The 19,447-nt window shown below is 37.9% G+C and overlaps 1 protein-coding gene across 3 annotated transcripts in view; it reads left to right on the forward strand.

Moving 5' to 3' along the window:
* The window catches only part of hdac11 (histone deacetylase 11), a 122,815-nt gene extending 107,088 nt beyond the window's left edge, over positions 1–15,727 (forward strand). For all 3 annotated transcript variants that reach the window (XM_072582225.1, XM_072582223.1, XM_072582224.1), the window contains 2 exons: positions 8,968–9,146; positions 10,389–15,727. In XM_072582225.1, coding sequence (XP_072438326.1) covers positions 8,968–9,146; positions 10,389–10,553 — 344 coding nt within the window. In that variant the 3' untranslated portion in view covers positions 10,554–15,727. The remainder of the gene's footprint in view (positions 1–8,967; positions 9,147–10,388) is intronic.
* The last annotated feature ends 3,720 nt before the right edge of the window (positions 15,728–19,447 follow it).

Here is a 19,447-nt window from a genome sequence, read left to right on the forward strand (position 1 = left end):
AATACTGCATATAGTTAAAACAGAGTTTACAAATCTGCCATTTCAAAGTTCAGTGTCACTTTATGGAAGTCTGACAGCTCGTCCTGATCTGTTGATTGTAAATTCATCTAGTGGACGATTGTTTTCAGTTGCAATTGTTGACAACTTTGTCACTCAACATAACCATATGATTGTTTCATTTATGCTCTTCTTTACTCCCTACTTAATGGTTAATTGGTATGCTCTACATTTGGTCCGAACTGGAGATGTTCCATTGCAATCAATAGTGATTTAGTACTGATTTAGATCTGGGCTGGTTGCATATTCTAGAAACCACTTTATGATCATTGATTTGATGGTGCATATCATAAGTTCTGTTAGCCAGTTTTAACACGGATAATGAGACAACAATGTGATATGGGTCAGTGTTTACTTAGCAGACGTCTTAAATTTGTTCATCAGTATCCTGCGGTCTGCTGTCTCTCACTATCTGTTCTGGGATACCAATTAAACTGTTCATCGTGTCGATAATGGATATAATGTTTGTGTTGCCATGTTATCAAACAATGTGAACTTTTAGAGAAGTGATCTTTCATAAGGATTGAGTCTATGTATGTGCTGTGAATGGGTCTCTGGATGCTTTCATCTAAGGAGGAGATGCAACATTGTGTGGGACATATGTGCCCTCTAGTGCTATGTTGATACTTATTTTTAGAAAAATAAATTCAATTGACGTAACAGAAAGAAAGGAATAGAGAACTCAGAGACAGGTTTGTATAGCCTTTGGTTTTGATCGTACTTGTTACTTCAGCCTTTTTTACTTTAAATAAAACATTCTTATAGAAAATTTCTGTCATTAAAAATCTGAGACTATAATCACAAAAAATCTAGTGTGTCTTTTGGTTTCCCTATCTACAGATCTATATGGATATCTGTATTCTTGGAAGCTGATCCTGTTGATTGTCTAAAATATTCAATGTTTGAATCTGCTGTCCAATTTGTCTTCAAGTAGTTTTCAACATCTGACACTCAGATCTTGGAAGACAACCATGCCGGTGGGCTTTGCCTCCAGCAGGATATTTTCAACTGGGTAGCAATGCTTGTATTATCCATTGTAATATAAGAAACTCGGTGTGGGTAACAGGCTTTTGAAGAATCTGACAGATATTCATTACAACTCAATAATACATACAGATATGAAATTCACAGTTATATCTCTTTCAGGGCTCACTTTAAGCTATTCAGTTACAAAGAGTGGTGTGCTCCCATCAGTGCGTTGTGCTTCAAATGATATAAATTGAGATGGGCTAGGTGGTCTTTATAACATTAGGTCACATGATGTAATGCGGTACTGATATCATGAATAGGCCTCTTAAAGGTATACTGACTGTAAAGTAAAACAGTGCCTTTTAAAATGTGGTAGCCAATCCAATACTCTCTTTGTCACTGATTCTTCTGGTTGTTGCTTTAAGTCTGTGTTATTCGGCTTTCCCTGCTTTTACGACTGGAAACCATTTTTTCCTTATTTACTGTATCAAAGATCATTGTGATTTTGAATATTTATCTTAAGTATGAGTGACTATATCCATGCTGTTAGTTCTATGTTAATTTTACTTTACCAAGGTCATTCATTCCTACTTGTAATGTTCAGGGTAGTTGCTATAAGTCCAATATTAATTTAATGTTCATTTAGAACTTAACACTAATCGGGTACATTGTGGATGATTAAGCCTTCTCCAATAAATTCGCAGTTGGACATTGGGGAAATCATATACTTGATTTACTGATTTATTCAATTTGAAATTTGTAGCCATTGATGTCTAATTGCAATTTTAATTTAGTTCTTCAGTCATGTCCATACTATGCAGTACTTTTCAATTAGTTCAATTTTCTTGCGTGTAATAATTCATTTGAATGGGAGCATTTGAATCTGGGGCAAATTGAAATGATTCCACAGAGGCTGGTATCCAATCATTAAGTCACCCTTTATTTACATGTGGCAAGTCCTTGACACTGACCCAGTTCTAAGTGAACGGAACCTCTGACATGCCTGTTTATATTTGTCAATCAGGGCTCCCTGATTGGACCAGATTAACAGTTCCAATGAGGGAACTCCTTCTATGGGGTCCACCTGGCTGATCTTATTACAATCACTACACAAGTTATTTTTGTTCTGTTTGTCAGAATTATAAATGATTGGTTAAGATGAGCTTTCTTCATTGGATCTCCAGCTTTGTGTAATTGCCCTTTCACGTGATTCTCTGCTACGTGACTGAATATGCTGCAAGGATGAGGAGCTGCTAATTTTGGCATTGTATCATCCACAATTGATTATCATTTTGCTGAGACATTTCACAGCACACATTCAACAGGAGCTACCCTAGCGTAGTCCTCATTTGGACAATATCTGTGGGAGTTGGAATACTTTTCACTCTCCAATGCTGGCAAAATATTGTGGATGACTTATTAAAAGAATAGAAGTGCTGACCCTTCTTGAATTTTCTTCAGTTTCCTTCATCTTAGGAACTCTATATTACATTTTGCAACCTTGAGGTTTCACAAATCCAAATTGCTAGATGTCATTTGCAATTTTTTGATTTTTAGACTTTGTTAAATTAAATTTTCATTTTAAATGGTGAAATATTGGGTAAAATGACTGTGTGTCACCTGGATTTTCAGAGTTCGGACATTTCCTGGTTCCATGAATCTGGTTGGGAACGAGTGGTCTGGGAGTTGGATCTTTGTTCTGTGGTGATGAGGTTTCTTTGGGGTCGGTGATGCTAGTTTGGGTCCTCCTTCTAACTCCATGGCTTCTGCTATTCTGTTTGCTCCCCACCCATCGTCAATGACTTTCTACTCATCCCAATAGTCCTTTATAGCCCCCAAGCCAATTTAATTCCACCTCATACCAACCACTCACTACCCTTTATCTTTATCCCCTCCATGCCAAATCACCTGGAATAGACAGATTGGAAGACCCATGTGGACATAACCTGATACGTAGCTGATGGCATCTTTAATTCATAAAAATAATTCAGACATTGAATTTTTTTTCAACTAATCTCTTAAGTCCTTAATCCCTTTCTTTATGTAGCAGGCATTTCACTTCAGTACTTGAAACAAGTATTTCTATCTATTATCATTTGAAGTTGTCAATCAAACTGTAACTTAACAGGGACACTGAGTAATAATGGTGGGTTGTAAAATCAGTCATGCAGCACAAATAATGATAGAATTATGTTGATAAATAAAACAACATAACACCACTTTACATTTTAAAAAACTTGGCACATTTTCTAAAGTTTCAGGTCCAACAGATTTAAATCTCCTGACAGATTTTGCAGTTCTAATGAGATTTACAGTTAGAGTCATACAGCATGGAAACAGACCCTTTGGTCCAACCAGTCAAGGCTGGTTTGGAAACTAGACTAGTCCTACCTGCCTGGGCTTGGTCCCTATTCCTCAACTTTTTCGTATTCATGACATTTCTGTCTTTTTACGGCTATGTTGGTTTCTTGGTTTCTTGGCATCTTGGTATTTCCTTGGAAAGCTTTGACAATTCTTTGACGTCCCAATAGGTTTATGCACACCCATTCATGGTTACCTTTAACAATCCTATAAAAAGGATTACCTTTCCCAAAGGGAGGCTGACATTCTCCAAAGGTGTTTTGGAACTATGTTAGAGGGGGTGCTTATTACTCCAAAAGTCATCCCTGACTATGCAAATAAATCCACAAGGTACAGATATGGTTCTACTAGATCTAAACTGTACGCTTCAGACTTCAGACATCTACCTTGCCAATATCATGAATGGAAGCAGCTGCTGATTTGTTCAGGTGGCTGCCTCCAGGAAATGAGAAAGTGTAATTGACAAGCCCTGCCACCACCTACCATGTGAAATTGACAGAGGCTGGTTTCAGGGTGGAAGTTCTGACTGTGGATCTCTGGCATTTTCTTTTTCATGCAAAAATAAATTCAGGCCTCAAGTTTCGATATCTTCAACTATTATCCCTTGAATAGTGGAAAATGTAGCAGGAATAAGAGGAGGATCAAGAGCTTTTGACATTTCTATTTTGTATTTTCTGCTGAATTTTGTCCTTTTCTGCACTTCTGAATAAAGAGATTATTATTGAATTTCAAGTCAACTTAAATCAGACAGCGCAAAAGCTTTACAAGTATAAAGTGGAATCCGATCTCTGCATTCAGTAGCAGGAGTTTAATCTGCATTACCTGAACATCATTTCAATGAAAATGAAAATCAGCTGATTTCTGGCAGTGCATAGAGAGTCATAGAGATGTACAGCATGGAAACAAACCCTTTGGTCCAACCTGTCCATGCCGACCAGATATACCAACCCAATCTAGTCTCACCTGCCAGCACCCGGCCCATATCCCTCCAAACCCTTCCTATTCATATACCCATCCAAATGCCTCTTAAATGTTGCAATTGTACCAGCCTCCACCACATCCTCTGGCAGCTCATTCCATACACGTACAACCCTCTGTGTGAAAAAGTTGCCCTTAGGTCTCTTTTATATCTTTCCCCTCTCACCCTAAACCTATGTCCTCTAGTTCTGGACTCCCCGACCCCAGGGAAAAGACTTTTTCTATTTATCCTATCCATGCCCCTCATAATTTTGTAAACCTCTATAAGGTCACCCCTCAGCCTCGGACGCTCCATATTTCATAATTTTATAGACTTCTATCAAGTCTCCTCTCAGCCTCTGCTGCCCAAGAGAAAACAACCCGAGTTTTTCTAGCCTCTTCTCTAATCCAGGCAGTTTCCTGGTAAACCTCTTCTGCATCAGCTGCAAAGCTCCGCATCCTTCCTGTAATGTGGAGACCAGAATTGAATGCAATACTCTAAATGTGGCCTAACCAAAGTCTTACAAAGCTGCTATTGGGCTGAGCAAACCTACAAAAGAGATTTCCATGCCCACGCTTGCTTAACACTAGACTTTTAGCTAAAGTTACCAAGCTTCTCAAATGGAAAGGCCTCCCCTAAGTGTGACTGTGACACCCGCAGTGAAGGAATGAAGTCTCTTCTTTTTTTTATTGTACAAATTAACACGTGTTTATGGTACAAATGAACTTGAGTTTATTAAACACATCAACCCGAACAATATACTGAGGGATAATGTATTTCTATGTATCTCCAGATGGATGTTTTTGAGAGTGCCTGTGTTTATCTCTATTTCTCTGTCCGTGTGTGTTTCTGTGTCAGTGTGTCCTTTCTATGTATCTCTCTGTCAGTGTGCCTCACTATGTCTGTGTGTGTGTGTGTATGTGTGTGTGTGTGTGTGTGTGTGTGTGTTTGCGTGCGCGCGCCCGCCCAGTTCTGTCTGCAATGGCACACACTTTGAATGAATTAATTAAATGCGATGAATCAAAGTCATAATGTCTCTACCTCTCTGTACCTCTGGTGTTTTAAGTTACACGATGCCACCCTTCTCCAGATCACATCACAAGCAGCACATATTTCCCTGTGCCACTGCATCTGCTTCCTTGTCCTTCAGGGGATGCTTTCCCACTAGGCAGCAGGTAACAACTTCTTACCAATGTGTAATCGCTGGTGTCTCAAAAGGCCTTTTGAACGGAGAAATTGTTTCCCACACATGGAGCAGGGGAATGACCTCTCCCCAGAATGAATGTGTTCATGTGTCAGCACTTCACGTTTGCATTTAAAGCTCTTCTCACAATGTGGACACTTGAAAGGTCTCTCATCAGTATGAACCAGTTGGTGTGTCCTGAGGCTTATTTTTTTTCTTTTTTTAACAAAGGAAGGTTGGCTGGTAGTGATCATAATTCACTTAGAATTAGACTTATTATGGAAATTGAATAAGAGAACAGTAAGAGCTAGTGTATTGCAGAAAAGGGACGGATTTTGTTGAAGTTTTTGCCTTGAATTCATCAGGATACCTCGCAAGACTACCAATTCAAGTGAAACATTAACATTTTTTTCGTTTCTTTTTTTTCTTCTTTCACATCAAAGGGACACTCCTGTTTTTTTTTTCCCTTTTTAACTCCCACACTACCGCCTAACTGCGGTAGTGCTTATTTTTTCCCCAGCACCCATGGTGTGTGTGTGTAGGTGTGAGACACAAGGTGTACGAATCTTTATTCAATTTCCACCACCAGGAAGATAGGAAAACACCCGAGTGGCCAGATGTCCTGAGGTTTATGAAGTCTCTTCATGTTGCCCATTAATCACTCTTAATGGTCTCAATTGAACCAATTGATCACCTGTTTCCCAGCTACTCACTATTCAATCACTACTCAATTTCTGCCAGTAATCAGGCTTTCGGTTTTCTTCATTGTTGCCTTGCAGAAATAGATTTGGACCCTGCTTTTGTAGTAATCTGAAGGTATAATTGTTGCGCCATTGCTTTAATTCCAGCCTAATGGACTTTCCAACCAGGTGGTATGATATTTTCTAATGATTGTTGTTTTGAAATCCTGAGAATTTATCCTACATCATGTCAGGTATAGCTCCGAGTTAACATAGAACAACACAGCGCAGAACAGGCCCTTCGGCCCTCGATGTTGCACCAACCTGCGAACTATTCTCAGCTCGTCCCCCGACACTATCCTAAAATCATCCATTTGCTTATCGAAGGATTGTTTAAATCTCCCTAACGTGGCTGAGTTGACTACATTAGTAGGTAGAGCATTCCACGCCCTTACCACTCTCTGCATAAAGAACATGCCTCTGACATCTGTCTTAAATCTATCACCCCTCAATTTGTAGCTATGCCTTCTCGTACAAGCTGGCGTCATCATCCTAGGGAAAAGACTTTCACTGTCTACCCTATCTAATCCTCTGATCATCTTGTGTGTCTCTATCATATCCCCCCTTAGCCACCTTCTTTCCAATGAGAACAGACTCAAGTGTCTCAGCCTTTCCACATAAGACCTTCCCTCCAGACCAGGCAACATCCTGGTAAATCTCCTCTGCTCCTTTTCCAATGCTTCCACATCCTTTCTATAATGGGGCGACCAGAACTGTATACAATATTCCAAGTGTGGCCGCACCAGCATTTTGTATAGTTGCAGCATGATATTGCGGTTCCAGAACTCAGTCCCTCTACCAATGAAACCTAACACACCGTATGCCTTCTTAACAGCACTATCCACCTGGGTAGCAACTTTCAGAGATCTATGTACGTGACTCCAAGATCCCTCTGCACATCCACACTACCAAGAATCTTTCCATTGACCCAGTATTCTGCTTTCCTGTTATTCTTCCCAAAGTGCATCACCTCGCATTTAGCTGCATTGAACTCCATTTGCCACCTCCCAGCCCAATCCTGCAGCTTATCCAAGTCCCCCTGCAACCTGTAACATAATTAACAATAATAGCTTTTATGTACAAAGCACCTTTCATGCAATAAACCATCCCAAGGTGCTTCCAAAGGCATTAAAAACAAAGTATAAAGTCAATCCATCTAAGGTGATATCTGATTAGATGAGTAATTGCTTGGTTACAAAGGTAAGTTTTAAGGAATATCTTCAAAGTGAGTAGAGAGGTGAACATGTTTAAAGAGGGTATTGCAGAGCTTTAGGGCTTTGGCAGCTGCAGCTACAGCCATCAATGGGGGAACAGTTAAAATTCAAGGAGAGCAGACATTCTACAGGCCTGTAGTGCTGTAGGAGATCATAGAGATAGGGAGGTGTCAGGGCCATGGAGAGATTTGAAAACCAGGATGAAAATTTAAAAATCGAGGCATTGTTTAATCATGAGCTAACATTAGTCAGCAGGGTTTGGGTGAGAGTTAGGATGCTAGCAGTAGAGTATTGGATGATCTCAATTTTACCGAAGGTAGAATGTGGGAAGCCAGGTCTCAAAGATGAAAGATGTGGTTGAAGGTTTTGGCAAAAGAGTTGAGGCAGTGGCAGGGAGTAGCAATGATCAGTCATGGAAATAGTCACTGTCAGTGATGGTGCAGTTCTGTTTCTGAACAATCATATCTGCATCCATTATGATACCAAAGTTATGAGTGGTCTGGCTGAATTTCAAGCATTTGCCAGGGAGAAAAATGAAATCAGTGAAGAGGGACTGAGTTTGTGCTAGCAACCAAAGACAATGGCATAAGTCTTCCTGATATTTAATTGGAGGAAGTTGTCAGTCATCTAATACCACATACCAGTTGAGTGATCTGGCAATTTAGAAACAGAGGAGGGATCAAGAGAGATGATGCTGAAGTAGATGATGTTGTTATCAGCATACATCTGGGAACTGTGATTACGTTTTTGAATGCTATTACTGAGGTGCAGTATGTAGATGTGAAATAGGAAGGCATCAAAGATAGATTTTGGGAGAAACCTGGGATTGTAGTGTAGGAGTTGAAAGAACAGCCATTGGTGGTCATAGACTGGTTGTCATAGTTATGGACAAGAAGAGATCCAGAGGAATGGGTAATGGGTCAAAAGATTGTCGGAGGAGGATGGTGTTGTCATCTGTGCCAAAGAATACAGACGAGTTGGATAGTTTACCTTTGTAATCATTAAACAGGATGTCACTTATGCCTTTGTTAAGAACTGTTTGAGTTTTGGGGGACTGGCAGAAATATGATTGAAGGGAACCAAAAAATAGCAATGGACTCCATATTATATTTATGTTTGTATTCCATTGAACAAGTTCAACACAGTACTGTTTACGAAGATTGAGTATTAATTAAATGTATAGTTTGGTGTAAAATTTATTTCTGTTACATAATGTTCCTTTTTTGTTACAGTTTTTGAAACCCAGAAACCATCATGCACGTTGTGAAGTTTCTTCGCGCTAGTAATTTGTTATTGAAATATTTTTGTTTTTTTCTGTAGCATCTCTGGAAAGGATATTTACTTGAATACCATTTAAGTAAACAGTTGCAATCTGGGTTTTGATTCATGGTGGTTTGCTTCATTGTTTGAAGATTCATGTCATATCGAGTTAACTGTGTGAAGTGATTGATTACTTTAAATCATTTATTCATAAATTGTTACCAGGAGCTATCAAGTGGAAAATTGAGCTGGACTGGGACACGGAGGATTCAGAGTATCTGCAGAAAGTGGAAACACAGATGTCAAAAGCATTACAGGAAGTCACTCCAGACATCATTGTGTACAATGCAGGCACAGACATCTTAGATGGTGATCAACTGGGAGGATTGGCTATTTCACCACAGGTTTGTAAGACAATTTCAGGGTAATCCAAATGTTTGTGCTTTGCAAATGTGTTACTGAAAGTACTTCCAAAATAACTTACCTTAAATTTTAAATATCCAACCAGTTCAAAAGCAGACAAATGAAATTCAACTTTGGTGAATGCAAGTCTATCACGTTGTGGAAGACTTGAAAAAATATTTTGTTCTACCTGGTTGTCCAAGAGTTTCAGTTCTGTTGATACCTGTTCCAGAAATGTCATTAGTTTGATTAAATGGTGTTTATAATTCCTATATCAGAATTGTGAAACATTTTGCTTCAATTCTATATCTGCAATTTTTGGCTTCTTTTTCTTGTGTGATATTGAAATAAGGAGAGGAATTACTTAATTTTCTGTTAGCTCTATTTAGGTAGTAGTTTAACTCTTTGCACTTACCTGATATGTGGGACCCAGGTAGAAAACAACATTTATCATTTCAAAACGAACAATTAATTTACAGAAGAGTATTTATTACTAGCTTAAATGTGCTTACTTTAAAGCTTTTCAATTTTGAATATTTTATGTACGATTTGTAAATAAATAGAAAATATGTTCAAGATAGCTAGAAAAACTCCATTGTCCCTCTTTACTATGGAACTTTATCTGGCAATTTCTAATGTTATGTTTAATGCACCTTTTAGATTGAAATAATTAGTTCATAAACTATTCGTCTGCATCATAGAATAATAGAATAACGCTTTTTTTTAAGATTAGATTAGATTCCCCACAGTGTGGAAACAGGCCCTTCGGCCCAATAAGTCCACACCAACCCTCCGAAGTGCAACCCACCCAGTCCCATTTCCCTCTGACTATTGCACCTAACACTATGGGCAATTTAGCATGGCCAATCCACCTAACCTGCACATCTTTGAACTGTGGGAGGAAACTGGAGCACCCGGAGGAAACCCATGCAGACACGGGAGAATGTGCAAACTCCACACAGACATCGCCCGAGGCTGGAATCGAACCTGGGACCCTGGTGCTTGAAAATATCAATTTTATAGATTTTGTTTTGCCATCTTTTGAGATTTTTGTAAGAGACCCCAGTAATTACAATGGAGACATATTTACCATTCTTTAAATAAGCTGGAGATAATGTGTAATTATTTAGTACTTTCAGCTTTTATTGAGGGGAAGTTATTTAAATGTTTCATTGAAATGTCATAACTCATAATGATTAAAACAAAACTATCCTTAATATCTTCTTCAATTTTTTTTTGTCTAGGGAATCATTAAAAGAGATCAAGCAGTTTTTCAGGCAGCCCGCACGCGTAAGATACCTATCCTGATGGTGACATCTGGAGGCTACCAAAGGTCTACAGCCCGGATCATAGCTGATTCTATTCTTAACTTGCACCATTTGCAACTAATAGACCAAAAGGTGCTTTAGGTGGAATGAATGACTTTTAACACAGCTTTTCTAATACAGAAATCTGTATTAGTTGCAACATCACTGCTATCAATGCAAAGAACTTCCGTTAGTTTGGAGGAAAATCTAATTTAAATACTAAAGTAACAATGTTCTATAATCAACAAAGTTATAAATATAGATTAGATAAAGAAATGAGCAGGTTTACAACACTATTAAAGGAACATTCCTCTCTGGTGCAATAAATAATGGATTTTTAAAATTAATATATATTTACTTGGCTGTGAGAAGAATCTAAAGAAATATAAATTTGAAATAAAACATTTAGCTCAACACACTCCGATTCTTGAATGATTTACATGATAGTATTCATACAATGAAGAAACGGTGTTGTGAAGTATCGATCACTATTCTCAGCATATTCCAAATAGAAGATACGATGATTTGTATTAAATGTTGCAGCAATTGTAAGAGAAAATGAGTAACTGCAAAAATATCTTGTAAAATTGGATCAAGTTAATATAAAACCTCATGTTATTGCCCAGCAAACCAATTGTAAAGGAATGTGCCTTTAAATACAAGGTGTCTAGTTTTCAATATTCAGTCTCTAGCTGAAACGCTCTTGTGTTCTTGTATGATGGCATTATCCATAATGAGTACTGTTTTATTATGGCCTGCAGAAAGTATTTTGTACTGTAGATTAATGTAAAGCTTAATTAACTAAATGCACCATTCACATTCTTAATAGTCATGTTCTAGTAATATTAAAATTACCTTATTTTCTCACCTTTCTTTTTTTATCTGATGCCAATGGCGCAATTTATGATTAGTCAATGAAATACATTTCAGTGTGCACATAGGTCGCACTGATTTTTATTTTGAGAAAATTAGGTTTTCCTCTGTATTACTGATCCTGTTCAATTTTTTTCTCTCAGTGTTTGCACATCTGGAATGCTCAGTGTGTAAACCATCCCCCCCCCCCCCCCCCCCCCCCAACGCCCACTTCTCTGAGGTCAGGTTCCCCATTTTAGACAGGAATGAAATCGGATTTCCTTCTTTTTATCATTATTGTCTGGGAGTGAGGGATTTTGGAAGTCTGTTAAAAGTATGCCAGTTTTTGACTCTTCGTGAAGAAAATAGTAAACCTTAAGAGTTTTGAGAACAGTCTGAAAGAGGAGTGTGAAATGTTTGAAAACAATCAAATGTCACCATATGTGCTGTATTGAAATGTAAATATGTTTTCAATGCAGTCATTCAGCACATGAAACTGACCTGCAAAAGAAAGTTGACTCTTGTATGACCAGCATTGTGCAGTTGTTCACATGCATTACAGTACTTTTACAATTGATAGAGTACCATAATGTATTGAAAATAATGTAAACCAAAACATTTTTGTGTTCTAATTTATTTGGACTGGTAGATCTGGCTTTAAACAAAAATTCCTTTTAAAGCTTAAAAAAAAGTTTAACATGCACATTCCCCCCCTTGATGTTACTCTGCCTTGAAATGAGAATTGATGGTGGTTCTGTCAGTGGAGCTGGAGGCTTTCGTTATTAAAGCTGTCCGGTATTAGAGCCGTTGTTAATAGAACTGTCCATTATTAATACTTGGTGGAGGTTCACCAACTTCCGTTCAGGATGTGGCCTTTTAATCCACAAACTCTTGAAACTTTTCTGAACCTTTAAGAACAGAGTATGTCTTCGTTGTGATTTCTTGTTTGTTTACAAAATGTAATAGGCACTTTAAAGATTAATATTTTTAGCTTGGGATTATGGTCCCAAATTTGCTTTCACTGATTTCCAATTAGTTTAAGATATTTTCCATAGCTGTTGCATGGTTTCTGAGAACTGTAAATAAGTGTATGATGATGGGTGTCCATAGTTGATGCTTGAGGTAGGTGTAGAGCATGAACATGACATAAACTGGCATGAACAATGTGAAGTGGAATGGCTGTATATAGATTGCATAGGGGAATCTGAGGAGGATGGGTTTGCATCAAGCAATGTGAGTTGGCATACGTGTTGCGTAGGGCATGAGGTTTATTGGTCTGTTAAGTTATGTTGAGAGCTGGACAGTTGTGATGGAGAATCAAAGTGACCTTCTGAACTACCCACCTTCATATTATGCTCTCCACTGTAAGTTGCAAACTGCAGTGAAGATCTGATACTTTTTGCAAAAGATTAAAATTTCAAATAAAACCACATATTGGTTGGTTGTGTATTTTGCAAGCCAAGAAAATGCACAAGTTGGGTTTATCTCACCACCCTGGAGGCTTCCTGCCACTATTCCTGATGAAGGGTTTTTGCCCGAAACGTTGATTTTCCTGCTCCTCGGATGCTGCCTGGCCTGCTGTGCTTTTCCAGCACCACTCTGATCTAAACTCTGGATTTTTTTCAAGCCCAGCCAAACATTCAGCCCCTATATTCTTTTATTGAAAGTGAAGAACTTGCATTTTATTGCTAAAAGATCTAAAACCTATGGTTTGTCACAATGTGCTTTGTGAAGTTGATTTTATTGAAATACATTACATCATGAAAAGCAGCAAAGGAAAGTTGAAAAATGAAACATTGGGCAGTTGTAAATGCATGACTAATCTGCTACTAATAGTCTTCTGGTGAAAAGTAAAATCTGCCTTCCAGGTTGTACAAAGTTATGCTTAAACTGTACAGTGCCCTGGTATGACCACATCTTGCATCCACTTCAGATCGCCAGCACAAAATTGCCTGGAAATGCTAGAGAGAATAGTCAGAAGACAAGTTAGGACCATGAGGGAGGTTTGGAGAAGTTTTGAGATAGGGAGTGATTGAAAGGGGACAACTGGAGACATTTAATACAGTAAGTGAGAGAGAAACTTGCAATCTTAACTTCAAATTTATCAAGTCAATCTTAACTTCATACTTCAAAACAATGGGAAAAGGAAAGATGTGTTGTAATGAATGAAAACTTTGGTTTATAAACAGATTTTTACAAGGTTTTTATAGCCTCAGGACATTGAATAGGATTTTAGTCAATGAAATCATGTTGAAATTTACAAAAAGGTTGTCAGGAGGCTCTTTACATACAGTTGATTAGATTTCTTGTTTAGACAGAGGAGGAAACAAAGGCTGAAGTAATTTTAGAAATGTTAGAGTGTTTTGATGGTGAGATGGCAGGGTGTTGGAGAAAGATTGAAGGTTATTCCTGAATACATGTTCCAGGATTGGCCAAGTGTTGTGGCTACTTCCTTAACTATTTAATCTAATCTTCCTAAACTATCTATAAAGAAGCAAGATATAAAATTATAATGTCGACACATATCTGACTTTACTCTGCTAATGAGGAACCTCAATGTTAATACACAGTGGAAATTCAGGTACAAACTGTACATTAAAAGATTTCAATGAAGCATTGCAAATATTTTGAAATTTTCATTTATCCACTACAATAGCACCACCTCCTCCAAATTCCTTTCAAAGCCTTGCACCATCCTGACTTCAGACCATGCCATTGTACCTTCATAGTTGCTGGGTCAAAATCCTGAAACATCCTCTCTAATAACACTGTAAGTGTAGCTACCCCGCATGGATTGCTGCAGTCAAAGAAAATAGCTCACCACCATCTTCTCCATGGAATTTAGAGATGGGCAATAAATGTTAGTGATGTTGACACCCTGAGAATGAATTAATTTTAAATGACTTGATCGCTGCATTGAAGTGCTGACTGACTTTCACAATCTGATGTCTTCACAGTGAAAGTAATTTGATTTATTTTAATGCAGTTATCTAAACATGAAAGGAAACTGGGTGTTCACTTTTACACTACTGAGAAAATGCTTTTGATGCATTTAAGCAGAAGTTGGCTCATAAGGAAGAAAACGATAGGACATGTTGATAGGATGTGATTGAACAAATAGAGTGGGAAGAGGCTCCTCTGTAGTGTAAGCTCCAAATGAATGGCATATCTCTGCTGGAAATTCAGAGTAATGTTTTTGTGACTGTGGCTGTATCCAAGGGTGAATATAATATAATTTGGTGAGGAGGTCAATGTGTGTATCACTTGTTGATTTGAAAAGGCCATTAAAAAGAGGGGGAAAAGAAATAGCAACAGCTTTTTTAAAGTTTTTGCTCATCTTTTGTCAATGTAAGTCTAATAAGTGAGATTTCAACTTTGTTAGCTTAATATCCAAGTTGATTGAAACCATTTGAAGGATGTTGAATTCTAATGAAAATAAACCCATATCATTATATTTGTTTTCAAAATAAACTTTTAATGAAGAGAGATGCTAAATAGAAATATATATTTGATTTATTACTGAGATTGCAGATGTAATTCTGTTATATGAAGATGTTATCAATTGAACATTGGCCCGGATTTTGTGGTTGCAAAGACAGTGACGCTGTCAGTGTTTGCCATCATTACAAATCATGAATCTGACAGAAGCCTCTAGCGTCTGCACCTGCACAGGTAAATGCAGAAATGTTACCTTCAGTGATTGGTGTGCTGTTGAAGTCCTCACAGATGGCAATAATCAGAAAACAATGAATTGGTACAAATATCCTCTTAATATGCTGTCTTCTTGCTGTAAAATGCTTACAAATTATGCCTTGTTGAATGAAACTGAGTTTTTAAACAATATGCTAAATCACAATTATCACTTGACAACTTTCTAGCCCGGAAAATGTACATTTTTATGTGTGGAGTGTCAGATTTCTCCATTCTATTATACCAATACAGATTTAATAAAAAAAACACCACACTTTTAAAAACATTTCTTCTGGTATTTCAGCATCTCACCTGATCCCATGGTTGGCTCCAAATCTTAACTTTTCTCTTTGTACAATTTCAGAAACTACTTGACAAAACCTGCTTGTTACTTCCTGGTTTGCTGTCTGTGAGAATTCTTTAGTGTGATCGGCTGCATAGTCTGCTTAATACCAGAGACACTTGAGATTTGACACTAGAGTGAAACTAATGGTAGAAATGAAAATCTAGTAAAAGTGTAATCAAGTTCACAGAGCTCATTCGATCTTGGTAGGCAGCATTCTTCAATTTCAATAGCAAGTGTTGTTACTTCACTTCTGACCATGAAATCCAGGCCAGTATGTTTAATTTGCATGTTCTGCTATAAGTTTATTATTGTTGACTAACAGTTTCTGAATGTATTTTTGTACTACAAAAAAATTCAAACAATTCAGAATTAAAATTGAGGCAAATGATACTGAGTTGCAATATTCTTTTGAATACTAATAATTGTTTTCCTTTGTTAGGATTTTAAAGATTTGCTTGTCCGTTGATGTCTACTTTGTAAATTAACAAAATTACATGACTTTGAATATTGTTCCATTTATTATGGGGCAGTTTATTTTTGTGGTAGATTTAATCCTTTTGTAGCTGTATTTAGTTATAATTGTCATATGTTTAGAGTGTCAAGTTTATCTGTGCCATTTAAACCAACCTTGCACAACGCATCAATTCAGCTAGCTGGCATGGTACCTGGTTTGCAAAAATAACTTGTCCTAATGAAATACCCTAATCAACTAATGATCTGCAGTTGACAATTATTTATTTTATTAATTGCTGAAAAAAGATACATTGTGCTGAAGTCTTGCACTCTTCAGGACATTTTCCTCGAATATCAATTCAAAGAGAAAATCAACAGTTATACTGTACGAGAGGACTATTCTGATTGGCAAATGGACTGGTGATTGGTAGAGATATTTCAATGGAGAATGCAACCATATTTGTTGAAACTTTAATCCAGGCAAGTTGACTGTCATTGATCAAGACATTGTCTTGAGAAATGAACCAGAAAATGTCTCTCATCTATTTTGTTGAGTTAGAACAGGCACAGTGTATGGATGTCTTCTTCCTACCTAGAAAGAACAGGGCCCTGTATGTTAACATACATAATGCCTCCTGAACACTCCAGTCTGACTTACAGTTTTAAACTTTGTCAGTGTAAATATTTGCAGTGTAAATAACAAACGCTGAACAATTATAGAATCACATCTAATGTTGGACGCTGTTGTGAGTTGAGCTGATTGAGTATAGAAGTAATGTGCTTGTTATAAACAGCTGAAGAGATATGCTTCTCATTTCATGATTTGGAGGTGCCAGTGTTGGACTGGAGTGGACAAAGTTAAAAATCGCACAACACCTGGTTATAGACCAACACTAGCTTTCGGAGTACTGCTCCTTCATTGGTGACAACCACCTGATGAAGGCGCAGTGCTCTGAAAGCTATTGCTTTCAAATAAACCTGTTGGACTATAACCTGGTGTTGTATGATTTTTAACTTCTCATTTCAGTAATACGCAAGTACAGTATTACAAAAACTGTTTAATTGTTTATCAAAGGTTTTACAGATTGATTTGGCAAATAATTTGCCAAACTGGAACTTTCTGGTATATATTATCCTAGATTTAATCTGTATTTTAACCACTAACTTTATTTTTATTAATTTGTGATTTGCGTGTGTCACTGGCTCGATCAACATTTGTTGACAGTCACTACTTGCCCAGAGGGCAGTAAGAGTCAATCACAGGTGGATCACAATAGGTAAGGATGTCAGTTATCCTTCCCTGAAAGACATTATGTATTTGCCAAAGATCACAGTAGAAAACATAATAAACTTGATTTTCAAAAATCTGCAATGCCACTTGATATTTGGGTGATAATCTCATTATTTATTTTAGAAGATCCAACCTATCAATACTAAAAAATAGAAATCACAGTCCACATTATGTTGAATAATTTTTGTTGGAAATATCTGCATTTTGTCAAAATCTCAGCCAATTCTGAATCTATTCCACATGTAGCATTGACACACTCTGGTTCAAGCTGACTGGTATTATTTTGATGAGAGATTTGAGTTTTTTTAATGCATGCTTGGAATGTAAGCATTGTGGACTCATTATCATTATTTATTTGCTTATAGGGTCTGCCCATTCCTAATCATCCTTGAGTAATTGGTGGTGAGCCACAACCTTGTAGTTTAGTTTTCTTGGCTTGCTACATCATTTCAAAGGGCACTTAAATATAACCACTCTAGTGTGGGAGTAGAATCATGTGCCAAACCTATATAGATAGGAGATTTCTTATCCTGAAGGACATTAGTGACAGTGTTCACTACAATCCATTGTTAAAAATGAAATTAGGATTTAATTTCAGATTTATTAATTAACTTTAATTCTTCCAGCTGGTATGGTAGGTATTGAACTCTTGGCTGCAACACATGAGTTTGCATTAGTAGGCCACTAACAATGGCATTATGTCACAGTCCCTGGCGTTTTGCATTTTACTGCATCAGTACTTAATGTCTCTCAGTTTTGCTTTACATGTCTGTGAGGAGGGCATTTAAATTGTTTGACAAAAGCAATATGAATGAAGATAGACCACAGCCACACTCAACCACATCTCCTCCATTTCCTGCACCTCTGCCCTCAAATACCCTCCCCCCAACCACTTCTCATACCACCCCATCAATCTCTAAATCCAACGCATTATCTTCTGCCATTTTTGCCATCTGCAGTCAGACCCCACCACCAAAAAGACATTTCCTTCCCCACCCCTATCTGCTTTCCATACAGGCCTTTCACTCCACGACTTCCTCGTCAGTTCCACGCTCCCCACCAACCTCTCCTCCACACCTGGCACCTTTCCCTACAATCATAGGGAATGCAACATCTGCCCCTACGTGTCCCCACTCACCTCCATTCAAGGTCCCTAACAATCATTCCAAATCCAGCAGAGATTCGCCTGCACTAGTTCTGATCTGGTCTACTGCATCCATTGCTCCTGATGTGGTCTCCTCTACATCAGAGAGACCTATCGCAGAAGTGGGGACAGGTTCATGGAGCATCTCCGCTCTGTACACTCCAATCAGCACCACCTTCTGTTTGCCAGCCCTTCCAACTCCCCCTCCCATATCCAGTCCCTTGACGACATATCCATCCTGGGCTGCCTGCACTGTCAAAATGAGGCCACACGCAAACTGGAGGAATAACACCTTACATTCCTCCTCGGGAGCTTACAACCCAATGGCCTCAACATAGAGTTCACCAACTTCAAAAATCTCCCAACTCACAACCTCATCTGATGTCTAGTCCTCCCTGTCCTCCCTGCCTCGTTTATCTGACCTAACCTGTCCATCTTCTTTCTTTCCTCTCCACTCCACCCTTTCCACTGACTACCTATCACCATCCCACCTACCATCCATCCCCAGCTCCTCCCCCTCCCTTTATTTACCTCTGATCTCTCTTCCCCTTCCCCAGTCCTGAAAATGTTGACTTTCCTGCTCCTCCAATGCTGTCTCACCTGCTGTGCTTTTCTACCTCCACATTTTATCGAATTTGACTTGCAGCATTTGCAGTCCTTACTATCTCCTTAGATCTGAATCGATTTGTGTTTTGGGATCCAGACTAAATGTCTGTTGCTGGTGAATGTACTGAAATGTGAATTTCTGATAATCTATCCCAGAATGTAAATTTTAGACATGAACTCTTAACAATCAGTCAACTAACATGTATAATTTTTGTACTTTAATATGTCAAACATTATTTTACCTGTCATTATTCAATTTAGTGCATTTGATTTCCTGTGGATTTGATTCCTGTTTCAGATTGCACACATAAACCAGTCTGACATTACAGTACAGTACTAAACACGCTTTGTTCCTTTTGGAAATGCTCTCATTTGGATCTGAGACATAAACTGATTTCCTGTCTACTTAGTCACATGGCTGGAGTGAATATTAAAGATCCCATGTCTGAGGAAGGGAAACTCATTCGACATCTTCCTCTCAACGTTAACAAAACATTGCCAAATGTTCACTGATCTCATTGTTAGTTTTTACACCATAATGTTACAGATGTATTTATTTTCACAAATTAGAAATGTTAATTTATAGTTGAAATGTTTAACATAGCAAATCAGTT

The sequence above is a fragment of the Chiloscyllium punctatum genome, chromosome 12 (assembly GCF_047496795.1).
Source record: "Chiloscyllium punctatum isolate Juve2018m chromosome 12, sChiPun1.3, whole genome shotgun sequence".
Classification (NCBI taxonomy): domain Eukaryota; kingdom Metazoa; phylum Chordata; class Chondrichthyes; order Orectolobiformes; family Hemiscylliidae; genus Chiloscyllium; species Chiloscyllium punctatum.